At 41.5% G+C, this 22,621-nt stretch overlaps 1 protein-coding gene across 1 annotated transcript; it reads right to left on the reverse strand.

Annotated features, from left to right (window-relative positions):
• Positions 1–10,356: 10,356 nt before the first annotated feature.
• On the reverse strand, positions 10,357–19,582 carry TLR3 (toll-like receptor 3). Its single transcript, XM_014945523.1, has 4 exons — positions 19,139–19,582; positions 15,734–15,925; positions 12,246–14,071; positions 10,357–11,463 (listed from the first exon to the last, which is right to left on the reverse strand). The coding sequence occupies exons 1-4, from the start codon at positions 19,577–19,579 to the stop codon at positions 11,235–11,237; spliced, it is 2,688 nt and encodes an 895-aa protein (XP_014801009.1). The 5' UTR covers positions 19,580–19,582; the 3' UTR covers positions 10,357–11,234.
• Positions 19,583–22,621: the final 3,039 nt, after the last annotated feature.

Genomic DNA, 22,621 nt, shown 5'->3' on the forward strand with positions numbered 1-22,621 from the left:
GTTAGGATGGTAAGAAAGATAACAACCATGTCTCGTCCGCTCTTCACACAATGAAAACTGGACTTGGACTTCTGTTCACTTAAATTTTTTGACAATGTTCAATGCTTAATGCTCAATTTCACCTGCTAGATTGCCATTAACACTCACTATCACACATCAGCAAATGCTCCAATAAAGATTACACAGCAGAAGCCTCTCCCTCTGATCCTGTAGCCATAAACAACAAAAGTAAGGCTGCAACTGGAAGGTGAACACACCTCTTCCAGTGCTTATCTCAAGTACTAATCAATCTTGCAAGACGTTGCCAGAGCAGCAGGTAAATATGTTGTAGTAGAGGTGTATCAGCCCGAGCAGAGGGATCACACGCTGCTGATGGACAATGTTCAGTTAGGTCACCTCCTGCTGCACAATCCTGAGAAATCCCTCACGCCTACTGCCACTTTCTGGTCATGGAGAAGAGCCATCAAATCACTGTGCTAATTCTCTGTTCCTTGCTGGCTGCAGGCTGTGGGACACGAGGCCACCACATCACCCAGTGTGGAACCAGCTTCCACCTCCCGTTAGCACCTATGAACTGAACAAACATGTTCCAGTTGGGTGTCCACACACAAGTCAACAGACAAAGGCATTTCTTTTTAATGTAGGAAGAAAATTAAAAAAAAAAAAAGTACAGTATGACATACACTTTAATTTCAGGTTATTGGATTTAGCTTTTTCTTTTGTTGACATTTATTGATGGTAACTTCATAAGACTTTCCCAAGAACCTAATGTTATATGTAATATTATAAGATGTTAGGAATTCTTTTTAGTTCCATCCATCTAGAGGAATATCGACTTCTGTAGACCTTATGTAAAGTTAAAACTTACCTCAAAGCTCTTTTACACTAATTTGCAATGAAATAAATAAATCATAGCAAACCACCACACTATGACATTTACTCTTTTAGATCAGTACAACAAGGGAAAGGAGCAGCCGAGTCAGAGTGCAATGCTCTATCTAGGTTAGTGTGCATTAGAGAGTGAAAGAGATCTTTTGCTTTTAGTGGTTAAAAGGGAGACAGGGAATCGGAGTTTCCATCCTCTTCCGCAGCTCATCAAGTTACTGGTTATCCACATTTTCAAAGTTAATCATTTTAAAGGTCGAAGTTTGAGCTACTGAGAAATAAAAAGACAACAGTGACATTTTTGCATGGCAGATAAAGCTCCCCTTCTCACACCAGATTCACAAACATGTTTAAGATCTATCCTGAAAATGAGGAGCAGTGCAATTAATTCCGACAAATTATTACCCACTCCTAAACAGCATCACTTAAGCCCTGCCCAGTTTACCTTTAGATCAGCTAAGGGCTGTTACCTCCTGTAGTTATTGCAAGACGTTAGGATAGCAATAATAATGTTTCTTTAAAAGTGGAATCTATGTATCTTGGTATATCACCAGCATATTGTGGTACATGTAGCATAAGGCATCTCATTATTCTCCCAAGGAACTTCATGACCTTACACAGCAGAATACATTTTTTCAAACAACAGTAATAAAAGCAGATTTTTTTTCTCCATTTAAAGAAAGAGAGATTTATTCATTACCACTCCTTCAAGTTGATTGGAAGGATAGGAAATCACTATGCAAATCAACAGTAAATAAACGGTTTAACCCTACACAGAATTAGGACCGGTTGTTGGTAGTTGTGGAGCCCGGGATATACAGAGAAAAGAACAGGGAAAGACAGGAAGAAATCAGTGCCAGATTTTCACTGTTTTATGCTCTCAGCACATTTTGATTGCTACCAACTTGTCAGCACCAAAGAAAAAAAATAGTAAGACATAAAATGAATCGTTTTGTTTTTTAAACAATTACTTCTGGTTAAATTTCTATGAATGAAAGTATCCTGGCCACCTACAATGTCTTCTAAAACATAAAACTTGTCCCAGGGGAACTTCGTTTGGGTAAGCAAAAGTTTCCTGTGTGTAGCTATCAACAATATCATATCATATTCTGTAATTTACAAATTCAAATCCAAACTCTAGGCAAGGAATACTAAAGTTTTCAATATTTAATTGAGATGCTTCTTCTAAAAGCTTAAGTGGAAGCATCTAATTAAAAAAATGCTAATGTGGAGGGATAGACTTTCCTTGTCAAAATGACGTATCTTATTCCTTCTTCTACATCTTTCTGGTTTGGTTTTGTTTTTTTGGAAGACAGACAATAGCTTATCAGAACAAGCTCGGGTGCTATGAATAAAATATTTGAAATGCTACCACGCATACAAAAGTCTAGCAGTTAGGGGATAATTAGGGGATATCAGTTAGAAGTGTTTCAACAGCAAGCTGAAATAAGCATTCTGCTGTATGCAACCAGTTTTAATAGAATGGGGCTTTATTCATCATCCCAATAGAACCAATTAGTTTGTCTTAGGAGTGAATTTCATCCTATAAATTTTTTTTTAATGATAAAAATTATACGTCCTTCAACAAGAATACTGGCTTGTACAGCATTATGCTTGGCTTTATTTTTGGTACTAAAAAAAGAAACAACCAGTGGGAAATCATTGGCAAGCAAGACTAATTTGCTTCTGATATTGTTTATATAAAGCATCAGATATCTCCTAACCAGAAATTTAGCGATACATTTCAAATGAGATCCCTAACCCAGAAAGGCTACTATTTTACCCAAATGCAGAAAAAGTGTAAGCCTGAAAGAGCTTACAATTTATTTCAAAACAAAACCAAACACAGAGTCACTTTCAAAAGGAAGGCTAAAAAGGCTGGGATTCTTGGAGAAAAGACAATGTGCTCAAGGTTTACAGAATCATAGAAGAGGTAGATGAATTAGAAGATGAATGAATAATTACTACACCTTGCAACACAAGAACTAGAAACACTCCTTGAAATCAGCAGATACGTTTAAACAGGCATAAAAGAAAAACATATTTTTTTTTTCCAAAACAGAGCAGGCAGTGAATTTCAAGACATCGATGCTACTACTAAAGCTTGGAGAAGCAAATTCACATTCAAAACCAGATCAGCCACACTTAGAGACATCAGACCGGTAAACTGATTCCAAAAGGACTAAATAGGTGCCTACCTTCTAATATAACTAGTCTAATGACCGTGGGTGCTGGGGAATAAGGGCAATTTCTCTGCCAGGGAAGAGCTAGAATTCAGAGCTAGATTCAGAAAGCCAAAGGACTATCACTTAAATATTACACTACATGGAAACCAAACTAAAAGTAAAGGTTCTAAAATCCATCTGAAAGTCTAACAGAGATTTCAGTCCTACAGAGTTAGATACTTAACTTTCAAAAATATATTCACTTCTATTAACATCTGACAAAATAGTAACATTATCCTGATTACCAGTAATATCAAAGACCAGCGTAATTTGGTACTGCAGAGGCAGCAATTATAGACATTCACGTAATAGATACAGTAGCCTTTTTTTTTTGTAAGAGTACAAAGTTTTCTATCAATAAATACAACTATTACTGACTTTAGGAATCTCTCCTGCTTTGAATACACTATGAAACCCCTTTCTGCTTTACTATACCTTTGCTTTAGCAAAGTATCAGCAACTACACCCTACAGCGTGCAAACTTCAGACACCCTTTATCTTCAACAAGAACTTAACATTTTCAAGGCATCACGTGAAAATTGAAGGCAAAAGCATCCCAAGTTAATTTCATACCTGATATTGACGCTTTAGAAAAAGCTGGGGCTGGGAAGACCCCACAGGGGAAGGGGGAAACCCCAAAAGGGAGGGAAGGAACCCTAAAGGGAAGCGGGGAGAAGATCTCAAAGGAGGGGAGGAAACTCCACAGGATGGGGGGGGAAACCCAAAGGCGAGGGAGGGGAACCCAAAAGGATTTGGGGAAGACTCCAAAGAAGGCATGGGAACTCCAAATAATAGGGAGAAACCCCAATGGAGAGGGAGGGGACCAGAAAAAGTTGGGGGAAGACCCCAAAGAAGGGGTGGGAACTCCAAAGAATGTGGGGGACCCCCAAAGGAGAGGGGAGGAAACCCTCACAGGGAGGGGGGAGACCTCAAAGGAGGAGGGGAGAACTCCACAGGATGGGAGGGGACCCCAAAGGAGAGGGAGGGGACCCCGAAAGGGAGGAAGGGGACCGCACAGGAGAGGGGAGCAGCCCCCCTAGGTCCGGGGCCGCGCACTCACGCCGGGCACCGCGGGCTGCCGGCCACCTCCTCGCCGCCGCTGGCCGCCGCCTCCTCGCCGATGCCGGGCAGGGCGAGCAGCCGGGCCTTGGCCACCGGCCGCCCCCCAGGCTCCCTGCCCGCCGCTGCCGGGCGCGGGAGACGCGGGCCGGGGACGCGGCGGAGCTTGGGCTGGAGGGCGGCGGGGTCCAGCCCCGCCACCTTCATGGCCGGAGCCCTCGCCCGCAGCCGCCGGCCCGGCCGGGGCTACCCGCCGCCTCCCGCCCGGTTGCCAGGCGAAACAAACCCGCCCTGGGCGGGGAACGGGGGGGCCGACGGGCCGCCATCGGCCTGCGCGCCCCGGGGAGGCGCAAGGCCTGAGGCGTTTTCCCCTTAATTAAAACCACACCTAATACTAAAGGGCCGAAGCCAGCTCCATCAGCCAGGGGCGCAGGGCCCCACCTTGGCACCCTCCTCTGGGCCGTGCGGCCATTGCTGTTTAACAGACAGTGTTTAACAGAAATGGGGAGCGAGACCGAGCCGAGCTCTTTAAAGCACCACAGAATCGTGGAATGGTTTGGTTTGGAAGGGACCTTTAAAGGCCATCTAGTCTCCCCTGCCATAAGCAGAGACATCTTCAACTAGATGAGGTTGCTCCAGGCCCCATCCAGCCTAGCCTTGAACCCCTCCAGGGATGGGGCAGCCACAGCTTCTCTGGGAAACCTGGGCCAGGGTCTCACCACCCTCACAGCAAAGAATTTCTTCCTGAGATCTCATCTAAATCTCCCCTCTTTCAGTTTGGAGAAAATTTCTTCCTTATAGCTAGTCTAAATCCACCTTTTAGTTTAAAGCCATTATCCCTCATCCTGTCACTCCCCTCCCTGATCCAGAGTGGAAGGGGCTCTAAGGTCTCCCCGGAGCCTTCTTTTCTCCAGGCTGAACCCTCCTAACTCTCTCAGTCTGTCCTCACCCTCTGATCATCTCCATGGCCTCCTCTGGACCCACTCCAACAGGTCCATGCCCTCCTTATGTTCATGCCAGCAGCAGTTTGGGGACACAGCAATGGCTGGTATTATGGACAGGGCAAACATTGTGTCAACTCAGAATATGGCAAACGACATGACCCTTGGCAGCATCCAAAAAGAACAGCACAGGCTAAAGGACAGTAGAGTTCCTTTAGACATATGAGCCCAGGATCATACACCAAGCAACAAGTTGCACCATCAACTTAAAGCTGGCAGCTGCTAAAAGATGACAACCAAGGGTACAAAGAAGAATTTTATCCCAGCTTTGTCTTCTTAGCACATCAAGGAGTGTGGTGAGCTGGCAGAGGGGAGTACACATGACACCCAAGTAGAGGACTGAGAATTGAAATTGGGATATTCTTGTCCTTTTTTCTTACAAACTGAGATAAATGTGTGCTGACCAAACCTGATGGAACAGGCCCACACAAACTTAACAGCAGCACAATCTGCATTTATTCCCCAGGATGCCAAAACGCCTTGACTGAGCCACAGTGAAAGTAGCATCATTGAGCACGTTGGTGTGTAGTACATTTGTCGCAGCAGCAGCCCCGACATGATCCTGCATGAAGACCTGGAATAGAACCTGTGATGAACATCACTGTCGGTCACTTGTTCATTACTCCTTCTCATTCAAGAACCATAGAAAGTGTCAGGTTCCACCCCAAAGCTACAGACTTGACATAACAAGAAGTTTGGAACTATTTGTCATTTGTTTGCTATCCAACTCCTTACTAAATCACCATAATATAGTCTGATGCCGCCCACTGTGAAGAAACTACCCAGATCAGATTTGGACTGTTAATCCTGAAAGCACGTACAACTCTTTGCCATGGTAAGCCCATTTATTTACTCTCAATAATATTTTTAAACAAATGTACAGGAGTGAAGCAGAAGTAGGTAACTTCCAGACAAACAGGAAAAATTTACATGAAAATTTTATGTCAAGTATAACTGATGATTAGTGCTGGCCCAGTGCTTATTGCTTTTGTGGTTATTTTTTCTTAACATTAGTCTAATTCTCATTGTGAGCATTTATAATGTCCTTTTTCTGTTGTAAATTATATTAATCTGATCTGTTTAGACTGCGTCATCACGTTTCTGTCATTTAAAATGATTTTCACTCATCAGCAAGTACTTTTAGGTTGCATTCTTAGCTATATTACAAAACTAAACATCCATAACACGCTTTCTTGAGGTTCTCGGACTGATTTGGGGAGCATTTGTAATAACAAGAAAAATCTTTATAGTATTTAGCCACGCTGTCATTTGTCAGGGTTTAAGGGCCAGAAAAGAGCATTGGATTATCTAGTCTGACCTCTAGTATCACATTTCACCTCGGCATTTCTCCATGCATTCTTTGCGTCTTTATGTCATTTTTAATATCTGTGTGAACTGCTAACATTTCCTAAACAATTTATATTGCTGTAGAATGAGAAATTCTGCTATTATGTGTCATTACAGATTTAGGAAAGGTAGGAACCCTTTCTCATGTTAGTCTTTAAATAAGAGAAAGAACAATTGACGTGGTGAATATCTGGCACCCCATCCTTACCGACGCTCCTCCTCAACTTTCATGGCCTAAGCAGCATAGCAAGAAGTTTGGAACTATTTGTCTTTTATTTGCTATCCAACTCCTTACTAAATCACCATAATATAGTCTGATGCCACCCACTGCGAAGAAACTACACAGCTCAGATTTGGACTGTTAATCCTGAAAGCACTTACAGCTCTTTGCCATCTTGTTCATTACTCCTTCTCATTCAAGAACCATAGAAAGTGTCAGGTTCCACCCCAAAGCTACAGACTTGACATAACAAGAAGTTTGGAACTATTTGTCATTTGTTTGCTATCCAACTCCTTACTAAATCACCATAATATAGTCTGATGCCGCCCACTGTGAAGAAACTACCCAGATCAGATTTGGACTGTTAATCCTGAAAGCACGTACAACTCTTTGCCACGGTAAGCCCATTTATTTACTCTCAATAATATTTTTAAACAAATGTACAGGAGTGAAGCAGAAGTAGGTAACTTCCAGACAAACAGGAAAAATTTACATGAAAATTTTATGTCAAGTATAACTGATGATTAGTGCTGGCCCAGTGCTTATTGCTTTTGTGGTTATTTTTTCTTAACATTAGTCTAATTCTCATTGTGAGCATTTATAATGTCCTTTTTCTGTTGTAAATTATATTAATCTGATCTGTTTAGGCTGCGTCATCACGTTTCTGTCATTTAAAATGATTTTCACTCATCAGCAAGTACTTTTAGGTTGCATTCTTAGCTATATTACAAAACTAAACATCCATAACACGCTTTCTTGAGGTTCTCGGACTGATTTGGGGAGCATTTGTAATAACAAGAAAAATCTTTATAGTATTTAGCCACGCTGTCATTTGTCAGGGTTTAAGGGCCAGAAAAGAGCATTGGATCATCTAGTCTGACCTCTTGTATCACATTTCACCTCGGCATTTCTCCATGCATTCTCTGCGTCTTTATGTCATTTTTAATATCCGTGTGAACCGCTAACATTTCCTAAACAATTTATATTGCTGTGGAATGAGAAATTCTGCTATTATGTGTCATTACAGATTTAGGAAAGGTAGGAACCCTTTCTCATGTTAGTCTTTAAATAAGAGAAAGAACGATTGACATGGTGAATACCTGGCACCCCATCCTTACCCACGCTCCTCCTCAACTTTCATGGCCTAAGCATGAAGAGAGAATTTGTCACTTGGCCTGAAAAGGTCAGAAAGATGAGATGAAAGCACCACAATGGGGATAATCCCATTACTGTAATTAGGGAATCATCATCATCTATCACTTCAGCTGTAAACAAAAGCCTTTTTTGTTTTCACTCAGGACTTCCCAAGCAAGTGAAGACAGTCCCCTTCACTCTTCGGTGCGTGCAAAATCTATTTCATTAATTATTTTTCTCGTGTCTGCCTTTTGTCATCATGGGACATAGAAACCTATTAAAAAACAATGTTTTTCATCTTTACATTTAACAAATCGTGAGAAAAACTGCTTAAAACTGCTGGAGCGGTTTTAATATCCGTGTGAACCGCTAACATTTCCTAAACAATTTATATTGCTGTGGAATGAGAAATTCTGCTATTATGTGTCATTACAGATTTAGGAAAGGTAGGAACCCTTTCTCATGTTAGTCTTTAAATAAGAGAAAGAACGATTGACATGGTGAATACCTGGCACCCCATCCTTACCCACGCTCCTCCTCAACTTTCATGGCCTAAGCATGAAGAGAGAATTTGTCACTTGGCCTGAAAAGGTCAGAAAGATGAGATGAAAGCACCACAATGGGGATAATCCCATTACTGTAATTAGGGAATCATCATCATCTATCACTTCAGCTGTAAACAAAAGCCTTTTTTGTTTTCACTCAGGACTTCCCAAGCAAGTGAAGACAGTCCCCTTCACTCTTCGGTGTGTGCAAAATCTATTTCATTAATTATTTTTCTCATGTCCGCCTTTTGTCATCATGGGACATAGAAACCTATTAAAAAACAATGTTTTTCATCTTTACATTTAACAAATCGTGAGAAAAACTGCTTAAAACTGCTGGAGCGGGTCCAGAGAAGGGCAATGAAGCTGGTGAGGGGTCAGGAGAGTAAATCTTATGAGGAGAGGCTGAGGGAGCTGGGGTTGTTCAGCCTGGAGAAGAGGAGGCTGAGGGGAGACCTTATCGCGCTGTGTAACTACCTGAAGGGGGGGTGTAGAGAGGCAGGGGTTGGTCTCGTCTCCCAAGTCACAGGAGATAGGACAAGGGGAAATGGCCTCAAGTTGCACCAGGGGAGGTTTAGATTGGATATTAGGAAACATTTCTTCACCGAAAGGGTTATCAAGCATTGGAATAGGCTGCCCAGGGAAGTGGTAGAGGCACCATCCCTGGAGATTGTCAAAAGACAGGTAGGCATGGTCCTCAGGAATATGGTTTAGTAATTTTTATTTCCTATTTCTTATTTATTTTTTTGTCAGAGTTAGGCTGATGGTTGGACAAGATGATCTTTAAGGTCCCTTTTAACCTAGACGATTCTATGATTCTGAAACGTTAAGTATTGAACCATCTGAAACTTGTTTTCAAAAGCAGTAGAACAACATTCTTGGAGTAACTGTGGTATTGAAATTGATGAGGGAAATGCTAGGGGAAAAGAAGTGATTTAAAAATATTCCCAAAGGATCACACACCTAATAAAAACTGACAAAGTTTTATAAGCTCCTTGGAGCAGCAATTAAATATTAACAAAAACATACAAATCTCTGTCTAGCACCTAATTTACAATCAATTGTGCTCAAACACTCCATAAAATTGCAATCAGCCTCAAACATTATGAACAGCCTTTCAGAACGGACTTTGCTGGTTCTCAGCTCTCCCCAGGTCAAGCTGCTGGCCCACAAGTTTGAACCTTAATGCTCTGGCAACGGCCAGCTAGCTCATGTTTCTGTAAACTATGTTAGAGGAAAAACAGACGAGATGAATATATAAGAAATTAACCTACAGAATTCTGATTTCTTTACAATTTTTTTTTTTTTGCTATCAAAGGCAAAACTATATACAGTCATACAGGGGAAAAAACAAAAACAAAACTGAAATTAATCTACTTCTGAAGTTTTTTTCTCCTATCTAAGGCAAAACTATATACAGTCATACAGGAAAAAACAAAAAAAATTGAAATTAATCTACTTCTGAAGTTTTTTTCTCCCACTCTACCTGTACCCGTAGTCACAGTAATATTTCTGATATGGTTTAAAACTATTCTCTTTGGGTGGTTACTTTTTCTTGTTGTTGTTTCACCAGTAACAAAGTTTTCAGTAATGGAATTACAGTAGCACCAGCTCCCCCACAAAGTTGTCTTCTGGTTACACTACAGAAATATCTATGCCCTTACTCATTAAACAGGTGCCTCAGCTGTTGGCTGATCACCTTGGCCGATTATCAGCCTTGGCCATGTTTCATATTGATTTCAAGTTGTATTTAAAGGCCCACATATAGTTTTATGCACATTCAAAGAATTAAGGTGGTATCTCTCAGTATAAATGTCATCAAATCATAGAATGGGTTGGGTTGGAAGCGACTGTAAAGACCATCGAGTTCCAACCCTCTGCCCTGGGCAGGGACACCCCCCACTACCCCAGGTTGCTAAAAGCCCCATCCAGCCTTTATGCATTAATAAATATGCAATAAAATTACCCCATAATTCAAGCCTGTACTTTGAAAATGTCCTTCTTCCAGCTCTATGAATTTCAGTAGAGAAGAGTAAAAAAACACCATATTTTTTTTTACTCACTCAACTGATTAAATCATTAAACTGAAAATCTGAAATTTTTTTCAGATTTTTTTCCAGACTGACAGTCTGAAAATCTGTTTTTGATAGTCACCAGTACTAGTCCCACCCAGAAGGCATAAGCAACCCCTCACTGCATGTTCTGAACAGGCTGCCCATAGGGTCAAGTTTCTTCCTGTGGCTTTGTCTTAAAATAAAAGTTTTAAATCTCACTTAGAAATTCTGCTATGTTTCTTGGTTTCAACTACAGAAATAATTGTCCATGTTATTTACTGTGCTTCACGTGGAAAGCTTTCCAGTTTTAGTTTCGCTGAATCTCCCCTTGTGTTATGAAAGCAAGCAGTGGTATCCACTCTATCTTCTACACAGAGTAATTTGCTATTTTATCATTATTGCATTCTCTTGTGCGTATCCCCTTGAAGTTGAGAGTCTGTGCCTTTTCTGCACTACATCAGATGGCCTTTTTTTCTAGGACATCAGTCATTCTCACTGCTTTTCAGAATTTCTACCACATCTTTGATACACAGACTGAAATGACTATCAACTGAGATCCATTTTAATGTGTCACTTCAGTGCAGGTAAATTAAAATATTGGCAAAAACATGAATACAGACATGTAAATCTAAATTATAGTGACTCTTACATATCTTTCCAGCATGACAAACTTTTTTCAAGTCTTTCTGAGGGCTTCTTAGTGCTTCAATGATAGAAAGCAGGCAATAAAATGACCCTTTAATTCAAATCTGTACTTTAAAACTTCATTGCGCTCTACTATTAGATTTAAGTGCCATCACTAATTGCTGATGAAATGCACTGACTCGTTCTTCCTGGGCTGGCCAGTTCAAGATGCAGCGAGATCTGAACATTCCTCTTCTCATCTGAAGTGCATGATACAACTTGTAATCCTGGATATCGTGAAGAAAGATCAATATGATGGAGTCCCGACTTTGCTCAATAGCTTGCTGACGAGCATAATACACCTTAAACCTGAAACAAAAATGAGACAAAAATACATGTTTTCCTTCACGTGAAGGAAAAAATGTCAAACAGTTCATTTAATAGCTCACAAAATAGCACACTGCAAACTTCAGGGGTCTTAATGTATATTCTATGATACAGACTTGTCATTACTTATGTTAAATTAGGTACCTTCTAGCTAAAGAAAGAAATCATCCTCTAAGAGTATAATCTAAGTCTACTGTATTGATATAGCCTTGTTTAGCAAAGTTCATTTCTTTTCAAGATCACTACGTAAGAAAGGTGAAGAGACTCATTTAAGGACAAATAAAAATCATCTATGGATGCTAGTGATCTCCCCCATTATTGCTCTTTTTCAAACACATCATTTTAAGGAAAGAAGTCTGCACAGGTGACAGCTTGAATTTTGAAAGAAAGTATATAGACTGCGAGATTCAAATTTCCACTAGTGTACATGTGGGGCAATTAACTTTATTAACTTAGGAATTATTCTGAAGTTATGATATAGTAAAAATATTAAAGCAGAATTTGTATTTATTAAATAGCAATATTTTATTAAATAGTATTTTTTATTAAATTACACAGCAAAAAAAAAAGATTAACTTGTTAAAAAAATCTGCTAAGAAATTTTCCCCCTTACACTTAAAATTTTATATCTACTCACTTTTTGCACCAGGGATCCTGCAAGTATTTTTTATTAAATTACACAGGGAAAAAAAAAAAGATTAACTTGTTAAAAAAAATGTACTAAGAAATTTCCCCCTTACACTTAAAATTTTATACCTACTCACTTTTTGCACCAGGGATCCTGCAAGAGGTGTTCAGTCACAACAAAAATAATCTTCCTGCTCTTTTTTATACTGTTAGCTGTGGCTTCGAATTCAGATATGCCCGCTTCGAAGTCCCGTTCTTCTAAACAAAACTTAATTTGAAAGTACTTATTTTCTTCCAGAGACTTTAAATTCGTAAACACCCAATCCCTGTCCTGTCTTGCATGAATAACATAGGCATCAAAATCAAACTCCTCCTGTTGTCTGTCAAGTTCTTTAAAACCAAGTATTCGATTTACTAAAATATTCCAGTAGAAAGCTATTCTCCACCCTTCAAACTGGATGGTAAGGACAGTAAATATTACTAGCATGACAACAGTGCTAGTGATCATGAACAGAAGTTTAAATGGAGCGCTATCTTTGCAGGTCGAGCTATCAAAATGCAGCACCAGACTACCGTGATATTTAGGTGGGGTGTTGCAAATGTACCGGGACCTCAATTCGGGTACATATGCTTGGGTCACATTGAGCCAATCCGCAAACCAAGCGATGCTTTCACAGGTGCAATCGAAAGGATTGGAATCCATCCAAAGTACTCTCAAGCTCTTGAAAGCGGAGCCAAACACCGTTTCTTCCACTGAGGTTATCAGATTTTTCTGCAGGTTCAATGAGTTCAGAGAGACTTGGTCATCAAAAAGGGTGGCCGGGAGCAAATTCAAATTATTCGATCCTAAATCCAGGCTTTTTAATTGAGACAGACCCTTGAAAGCCTGAACTGGAATCTCATCAAGCCCATTTGATTTTAAATTAAGAATACGCAAGTTGCGAAGATTTTTTAAAAAAAGAACAGGGCCACCTGGATTTGCCTGTTTCCAAAGTCGCGCTAAATTATTGTGCTGCAAATCCAGAATGTCAAGTTTGTGAAGTCCATCAAACAAGTCTTCTTTTATGTTTGCTATGTTGTTATTGCTGATGTCCAGGATGGTCAGATTTTGTAGACAACGAAAAGGCGAAGGAGAAACTGCCAGATTACTGCAACCTACCTTCCTCAGCATCAGTTTTCTAAGACTTGGGACAAAAATGAAGGATTCACTTTGCAAAGTCAGGTTTTTATTATAGGAAAGATAAATATCTTCTACATTATTGAGACCTTTAAATTCATGACCTGTGAGCTCTTGATTGATTTCATTGAGACCAAGATCAAGAATTTTCAGTTGTCCCAAGGAGGAAAACGCCCCACCTCCTATTGTAGAGATTCTTGTTTTTGTGAGGTTGAGAACTTGCAAACTGGAATTAGCAAGTGACGAAAATGTTTTATTAGTTATTCTTTGTAAGTTTATGTTGCAGTTAGAGAGACTCAGGTATTTCAGGTTGTTCAGTCCTGTGAACGTATTGGCAGTAATTCCTGGAAAATTGCTATTATCCATTATAAGGTATTCCAGTTTGTCTAGCCAACGAAAGGAAAAATCTTCAACTTTCCCAGTAACCGAATTTATCAGAGTCAGATGTTTGAGGCTGGATAATCCATAAAATAAATGTGAAGATAAATGAATGTTAGTATTTTTCAGATTTAAATATTGTAAATTTGAAAGCCACTGAAATGAGCGATCCTCTATTGAAGACAGAGAATTTTGGGAAAGGTTTAAAATGGTAAGATTTGTTCCTTGCAGTCCCTGGAAAGTTGACACGCTGATGTGTGAAAGCTTCACGCGGCTCAGGGAGAGGTTCTGAATCGCTGTGTTTGATAATTCTGTACAAAGCTGCTTCGTGCGATTTTCACCAAGTTCAACATTGTTCAGCGTGAGGCCAAACAGATTTCCAATTGCCTGTAAGCATCCCACGTGAAACTGAAAGGAAAGGACAAAGGATTTTGATCTAAACAAGACGATTATGGAAGAAAGTTGACCCATAAAGCCAAAATTTGCAAAGGTGTTCAAACGAGATTTTCGAGCAGAATGTAACTCTTACGCTCCGATTTTTCCACAGCCAAAGTCAGACAAACACTTCTTGGAATTTATACTTCTTGTGATAATAGTTCTAAAATTTGGAACACAATGATCATAATTCTGAGTGGTACTCTTTTAGAAGAAGATAGAAAGTTGCTTAGTTAGATGCAAGTTAATTACAATTTTGTATCTGACTAGTAAAACTCTTGCACTAGCACAATCTTAGAAATTAAGATAATCTCTTCGGCTTTCTTTCATTGGTATCTGCTAGGAATAGCAATACACCAGTGCAAAAACCAGATTTACTGTAAAAGAGTTATTTAGGACTTCAGAGAGCCAAGAAGAAACCCAGTTTCTTTGTGTGAGCAGAAGTTACAGTCATTAAATATGATACTACACACTTGCTACCACAATGTAAGTCACAAGCCTCCATCGTAGTGCTGTTCCTCTCATCTTGACGGAGATATTATATGCATTTTTAAATACTCCATTTATCAGAACAATTCAAATGCATGAGGCTGCTTTTCAGACAGCAGCACTGTAAAATTAGAGCAGGTTAAACTGGCATAAGGTATCACTGCCCAAGAAAGGAGCAGTCCTGTCTACTTACCCACGTGCCAGTATGGCCATACATGCAGTGACATGGGGGACCAAGCAGGGAACCAGCCTGACACAAAGCTAACCAAGGCCAAAAAACACCTGTAGAGTTTCCCCAGTGACCCAGAGCACAGCCTCAGTAAAGTTTGTACCAGAAAGAGGGAGGGATGAAGTGGCCAAAGGAAAGAGGACGGTGGCGTTGCCTCTTAGCAGTGCTACAAGCTTACGCCACTTCAACATATTCTTGTAATTTCAATGTACATGTTCTCTACAGGTCAATCAACTCTGAAAAAAAAACCCCAAGCAAATGCAGTATTCATATGCTGATGACCTTTTCAATATTCATACCAGATGATCTTTAAGGTCCCTTCCAACCTAAACCGTTCTATGATCCTACACTAAGGGTCAACCAATTTCGATCTTTAGCACTTACCATCACTTTTCAAAGAATTGTATTGTAACACTGAGACTGTAGGTCAGGGAGAACAGTGAGGTAGGTGGCAGAGAAAACACCCATTTCGGTTTTTTAAAAGAGTATACTTTTCTGCAATGATTATTTCTCTGGGGTACCCCACAGGCACAAATGAACGTTCCCTTTGATTAACTAGGAGGTTATACCTAGACTGTATAACTAGCCTTCCACAATATTGCACTTATTCCCCACTTAGAATGTATGTCAGCTGGTCACCTTCAGCACGTACAAAAAAATTCTGCATAGAAAATCCCTGGTAAGGGTTCACAGAGCTACTTAATCCAGCCCTGGCTTGAGACCTCTGATCTACGCAGAACTAGCTCTTGCTGCTTTCAGTGGGAGAATAATACTTATGTGTATCACTACTGGAGGTCAATAGAGGTCAAAGATGGAACCAAAAATGCAATGAAAATGCCATACAATCATATAGGATAAACCAGGATAGTTCCATTTTATAGTTACACCCATTGAATTTCTGTTTTAATGCTTCCTACCTCTTCCAGTGGATTTGATGACAAATCAAGATTATTCAGTGAGGTGTTGCTGAGAAAACTGAAGTCTTCCTTTTTTAACTCAGTGATTTGATTGCCATTCAACATGAGCTCACGAAGGTTCTTCAACTGTTGCTGCAATCCCAAATTTGCTGACTTCAAAGAATTATGAGATAGGTCCAAAATATTCAAGTTCTGGGGAGAAGATGCAAACAGAAAAGTATAAAATCATTTTTATTTTATATAACACAAACCCATTTTGAAATATTAAATTACAATTAGAAAATATCTGCAATAATACAATTAATTACAATTAGAAATTATTTTTAAATATTAAATTACAGTCAAATATTTTATATAACACAAAATCATTTTGAAATATTAAATTACAATTAGAAATTATTTGCAATACTAGAATTAAAATAAATTTGTAATAGGGCTTTCAAGGGGGAAGAAGCCTTCTGAATATGGAATTAAAATAAATTTGTAATTGAGAAATGGCAGCTTTCAAGGGGGAAGAAGCCTTCTGAATATTCCCCAACTGTAACTTTTATTGCGTTCATGGTCGTAACCTGCTAAAATATCTACTGCAAACCAAAGAGTCACTTTCTCTAAAATTCCTTAGCTCGCTGAAAGCCCTCCTGCTCCAGGCAAAGAGACAAAAGCAAAAGCCTATAGCTGGCTGCAAGTACAACTACTGTAGCATTAAACTTTGCGTTCCACCTTTTTCGCTGTGGTCCACCTCCATGAGTGGACGCGAGGAAGGGAAGAGGAGGAGCAGTAGCAGCCCACAAAGATCAGCACTGTATCCTGTGTAGTGCTCCAGCTCATGCCCACGTGGTCAGACTCATCCTGTATCTGCAGGACAGGAGATGCTACCCTAAAGGTGACTCCACAAAATATGCCTTGAGGTGTCCCAAGCCTGGCCTTCATCAGGAACAGAGCACCAGAAATTCAGTTCTGCTCCCAGTTCCAAAGTTGGCTGTACCCATTTGTACTTAGCTGAGAGTCAGCAGTCCTAAAATGCAAACCGCTACATTTTGTGTAACTGGACCGGAATACTGAGTTTAGCAGAAAAGTTCAGACTTGTTCAAAACAACACAGACACTCATTAGAACATTGTACAACAATTAGTAGAATCACAGAATGGTTTAGGTTGGAAGGGACCTTAAAGATTACCCAGTTCCAACCCCCCTGCCCTGGGCAGGGACACCTCCCACCAGACCAGGTTGCTCCAAGCCCCATCCAGCCTGGCCTTGGACACCTCCAGGGATGGGGCAGCCACAGCTTCTCTGGTCATCCTGTTCCTCTGTCTCAGCGCCCTCATAGTGAAAAATTTATTCCTGATATCTAACTTAAATCTACCATCTCCCAGTTTGAAGCCATTACTTCTCATCCTGTCACTACATGCCCTTGTAAAAAGTCCCTCTCCAGCTTTCTTGTAGGTGCCCTTTCGGTACTAGAAGGTTGCTAAAAGGTCTCCCCAGAGCTTTCTCTTCTCCAGGCTGAAGAACCCCAACTCTCTGAGGCTGTCCTCATAGCAGTGGTACTCTAACCCTCCTCTGGACCTGCTCCAACAGGTCCATGTCCTTCTTATGTTGGGGGCTTCAGAGCTGGACACAGTACTCCGGGTGGTGTCTCACCAGAGCAGAGTAGAGGGGCAGAATCACCTGCTTCCAGACCTTCTCTATTTTCTTTTGTCCTTAGGCCCTTCCTTTGGCTTGATTCCCTTCTTGGTGCAAAGACAATGGAATAGCCTTTTTCTGCCTCCTGTGCTGGTCCCCCAATCTCATAGATGCTACAGAGAGGACTATTTAACCACATATAAACTATCAGGAAAAACAAAAGTAGAGTAAAAGGGTTTTTCCTCCTGCTCAGTTCCCGAAGTCCTGGGAGATGCTACATTCAGCCTAAGTGCTAGCCGTCATGGTCTTAGTCACCTTGACCTTGAGGATTTAGGCTACCTACCACCTTCATGGCCACCCTGGCCTTAAGAATTTAGGCTAGCTACCATTTTTAGACCCCAGGCAACTCAGATTTCATACCATCCACTTCAACCTATACGTCACCTGCTGCTTCTATTCTCTCAGCACAAAGATGGAGCACAAGTACTGCTATGTCTCAGTCCAATTTCGCAGAGGCACCTCGATGGGATGCAGTAGGGAAAAGGGGATGGAGAACATTGGCTCATAAGGATGGCTGAGACACTGACATGCTCTGACACAGGAAGGCACTAGGCCTTTTCTTTAGAAAAAAACAAAGGAAGATTATGTGCTGGGTATTTTCAGATGCAAACAGGCAGCCGTTCTGTCCACACACTGGAAAATACAGTGAATTCCCCATTTATACTTCATTTACAAGAAAAGGTACATTTGTAAAGCTTACCTCCAAGGTTTTGAAAGGATCATTTTTTATACGTATTTTGTTGTGCCCCAGGTTGAGCTCAGTCAGGTTGGTGCAGGAAGCGAAGAGTCTGTCGGGGAGCTTAGAGAGTTCATTGTGTTCCAACTTCAGAATCCGCAACAGGGGCACATTTTGGCACAGTTCTGGTTGCAGCTTGGAGATGGTGTTGTACCCTGTGTTCAAGTAAACCAGCTGCCCGTACCTGCTCAGGTTTGCAGGATTTAGCTGTTTTAGCTGATTATGAGAAATGTCCAAACCCGTTATAGAGCAGAGTAGAGGGGCAGAATCACCTGCTTCCAGACCTTCTCTATTTTCTTTTGTCCTTAGGCCCTTCCTTTGGCTTGATTCCCTTCTTGGTGCAAAGACAATGGAATAGCCTTTTTCTGCCTCCTGTGCTGGTCCCCCAATCTCATAGATGCTACAGAGAGGACTATTTAACCACATATAAACTATCAGGAAAAACAAAAGTAGAGTAAAAGGGTTTTTCCTCCTGCTCAGTTCCCGAAGTCCTGGGAGATGCTACATTCAGCCTAAGTGCTAGCCGTCATGGTCTTAGTCACCTTGACCTTGAGGATTTAGGCTACCTACCACCTTCATGGCCACCCTGGCCTTAAGAATTTAGGCTAGCTACCATTTTTAGACCCCAGGCAACTCAGATTTCATACCATCCACTTCAACCTATACGTCACCTGCTGCTTCTATTCTCTCAGCACAAAGATGGAGCACAAGTACTGCTATGTCTCAGTCCAATTTCGCAGAGGCACCTCGATGGGATGCAGTAGGGAAAAGGGGATGGAGAACATTGGCTCATAAGGATGGCTGAGACACTGACATGCTCTGACACAGGAAGGCACTAGGCCTTTTCTTTAGAAAAAAACAAAGGAAGATTATGTGCTGGGTATTTTCAGATGCAAACAGGCAGCCGTTCTGTCCACACACTGGAAAATACAGTGAATTCCCCATTTATACTTCATTTACAAGAAAAGGTGCATTTGTAAAGCTTACCTCCAAGGTTTTGAAAGGATCATTTTTTATACGTATTTTGTTGTGCCCCAGGTTGAGCTCAGTCAGGTTGGTGCAGGAAGCGAAGAGTCTGTCGGGGAGCTTAGAGAGTTCATTGTGTTCCAACTTCAGAATCCGCAACAGGGGCACATTTTGGCACAGTTCTGGTTGCAGCTTGGAGATGGTGTTGTACCCTGTGTTCAAGTAAACCAGCTGCCCGTACCTGCTCAGGTTTGCAGGATTTAGCTGTTTTAGCTGATTATGAGAAATGTCCAAACCCGTTATGTTGGTCGGGAGATCAGAGGGGATTTGAGTCAGCTTGAGGTGACTGCAGTCAGCCACCTCATTTCGGATCTGACACGGCTTTCCAAGCGATGCCCACAGCAAGCAGACAGACACCAGTCTGACAGACAAGCTGCCCCACCAAAGAACACCACTTCCCATCACTTTATCTGCAAAGGCAAAATGAACACAGGACAAATTACAATCACTTTGACACAACTTATATCTTAAACTGAAGGCTGAGCAACCCAGGCTCAAAAAACATGCAGTTTTATACTGAGCAAACACTCAGTATTTCTCTCCCATAAGGCAGCATTCATTTCTGCAGAAAAACTCTGTCTAATAATCTCTCTAAATTGTTTTTTTCTTTAAAAACAAGAGTATTGCCTTATGTAAAAAAAATTACGTTCAAAAAGCTACCACCACTTCATCTATTATCAATGCAAATTTCCAACCATTCTCCCTTTTCTGATTAATTTTGCATTGCTTTAACATGCACAAAATACAATAAAAATGACAAAACATACACAGTCCTCTCAACATTGATCACTATGCGCTGAGCTTGATTACATTTTAAATAGTTGTAGTTACATGCAGTAGGAATGACTACTATACCACTTCTTTACAGTTCGTGCCAGTTTTTGTTTTACAAGCAGCCACACAAAATTCAACCATCTTTTCATCTCATAGGATGGGATGAGGAGCAGAAAGGGCCTTGAGAACTCAGCAACAACCAAACCCACCAGTGCCCTATCATGCTGTTCCCATCCCAAATCCAAAACACAACACCCCACCAGCAACCAGTAAGAAAGTCAACTCCATCCTGGCTGAAACTGACAGCATTTCCATTAGGAAACCAGCCTCTGTCCACTGGTGCTCTGACCTTGTTCCAAATCCAAAACACAGCACCTCACCAGCAACCAGTATGAAAGTCAACTTCATCCCAGCTGAAACTGTGACAACATTTTCATTAGGAAACCAGCCTCTCTCCACTGGTGCTCTGACCTTCTGTAAGAGCTGTAAGAGCTCAGAAGGGTTTGACTACCCTGCTGAGCTTGTCTAATAAAATAGTATTTCTACTAATCTAGAGAAAAGTCTAGTATACAGCATTTCCATTAGGAAACCAGCCTCTGTCCACTGGTGCTCTGACCTTCAATGGCTCTATCTGTTTAGGCATTACATTTCTGATGAATCTCAGACTTTTTCATATTTTATTCAGTTTCCATTTAGTATCTACAAGATCTAAATTCACCTGGTAATCTTGTAATACGGTTTTACTGGATAAGGAAGAAAATTAATGCCTCAGAAATTCTGACTGGAATGGAGCTGTAAGAGCTCAGAAGGGTTTGACTACCCTGCTGAGCTTGTCTAATAAAATAGTATTTCTACTAATCTAGAGAAAAGTCTAGTATATCTTCCATATCGTTCCCTGCTGAATTCATCTTTAGCAGGGGGAGAACAAATACTTTGGGAGTGCTTGCCGGAATATTTTTCCACACTTTAGCAGAGAACAGTAAGGTTCCTCCACTTCAATTTTTTTTTTTTTTTTTAAAGTATAAAGCTTATACTTTCACCCCTGAAGCTTTGGATGTCTCCATAATCTCCATATGCATGTATCTGTATGATCTTCTGCCAACAAATTTGGTACCTACCTGCCAACCTCGATTTACCAGTGAGTTGAGTCTCAGCACAATGGGTTCCCAGTAGAGAAGACTATCGGTGCTCCAACACAAAACAGGGTATTGAAGGGAATTTAACCTTACTAGAACTTAAAAGGAATTTAGAAGAGCTTCTCAAAAGACTAACTCACAGGCATATGAGCTTTCTTAGTTCTGCTGCTCACATTTTCCCTTGCTTGCAACCTGTGTTTAATTACCATGACCTACCTTTGAACACATTAGGTTATTGCTCAATAGCAAACAACGAAACAAGAAATTAAACCAGCACATTTGCACAGAAGAAGAACAAACGTTCAGAAGTGACTTTTTTTTAAAGAGAAAAGTTTTGACTACTGGAACAAAATGCTCCGAGGAACTGACACTACAACCTGCAGCCAAAGAGGAGTTTAGCAGGTCAGACCCCAGCAGAGTTTGGCTCCATAGGTGACCTGCCTTTTCAGAGGGCATGCATTAGGACTGCTCCAGTCAACAAAAAGCCACGTTCTAACAGCCAGAAGGGAACCTATTGAGAGTCTCCTGCCCACCTGGGGAGACACATCCAACAGGAGTGAGGATAGAAGGGAAAGAAGGACCCACAGCCTCGCAAAGGTGTACAGAAAGGACTGCAAAAGGCCATTTAAAATAAACCTTCATCAAGAAACCAGGTCCCTGCTGGGCACTGCATATGGACCTGACCCATCTCACACAGCCTGGCTCTGGCTTGCCACAAGGAAACAGGGAAGGGGAGGGGACAGCAAATAAATGAACCTGGTAGTCCTGCAGGCAGCCTGATCCACTCCACCTGCTGCTGACACAGCACCCGTATTCCCTGCAGCTGAGGAAAATTAAGGACCACTTGCCCTGTCTCATTCCTCTGCAGCCCAACTGCTGGAAGAGCTACAGAAAACAAAGAAGGAGCTTGTCTGTAACAGCTTGAAAAAAATGGAGAATTTGGCATGGGAGCCTCCAGCATGTCCTAGAAATGGATATTCCCACTTCACCTATATTTTCTGTGGTTTTTTTAAGACACAAAATACCTCTTGCCAGCTGGGGACACCCCATTCAGGCACAAGCACCAAACACACTCGCTCATTAAGCAAACAGGAGTGGCACCGACTTTGCCAGCGCGAAGGTTAAGAGAAATCCAACATCGAGGAAGCCACCTAAACTCCAGAGGAAGCACTGTGGCTTTGTACCTCTGATATCCGCGTTTGTTACTGAGAAGTGAAGAATTAGCATCCACTTACCGCCGCGGGCTCTATCTCCTTCGCTGGAGGAGGACCTGGGGAGGTCCAGGGAGCGCAGGAGTTTCTCAGCACACCAAAGCCACCAGGGAACGGGCTGCCCGGAGCAGGAAGAACTGAAACCGAAAGCGGGGATGGGCTCGCTGTGCTGTGGGAAGCCGGTCCTGCGGCCGGGAGGCGGTGGCAACCCCGCCGGCTGGCGTGGCGAGCAACCCCCCCGAGCCGCGGGGCGAGCATCCCCCGAGAAGCGGGGCCAGCAGCCTCCCGGGCGACGGAGCCACCATCCCCCGAGCCACGGGCCA

Source organism: Calidris pugnax, unplaced genomic scaffold (assembly GCF_001431845.1).
Source record: "Calidris pugnax isolate Ruff unplaced genomic scaffold, ASM143184v1 scaffold58, whole genome shotgun sequence".
Classification (NCBI taxonomy): Eukaryota; Metazoa; Chordata; class Aves; order Charadriiformes; family Scolopacidae; genus Calidris; species Calidris pugnax.

What these genes read in the sequence shown, in the direction of transcription:
- TLR3 (XM_014945523.1), bottom strand. Translation starts at nt 19,579, where the DNA reads ATGGGAAGTGGTGTTCTTTGGTGGGGCAGCTTGTCTGTCAGACTGGTG. An exon ending in ATCCTTTCAAAACCTTGGAG is followed by an intron (nt 15,926 to 19,138) that starts GTAAGCTTTACA and finishes TCTTCTCCCCAG; the next exon opens with AACTTGAATATTTTGGACCT. An exon ending in CAGGATCCCTGGTGCAAAAA is followed by an intron (nt 11,464 to 12,245) that starts GTGAGTAGGTAT and finishes TTTTTGTTTCAG; the next exon opens with GTTTAAGGTGTATTATGCTC.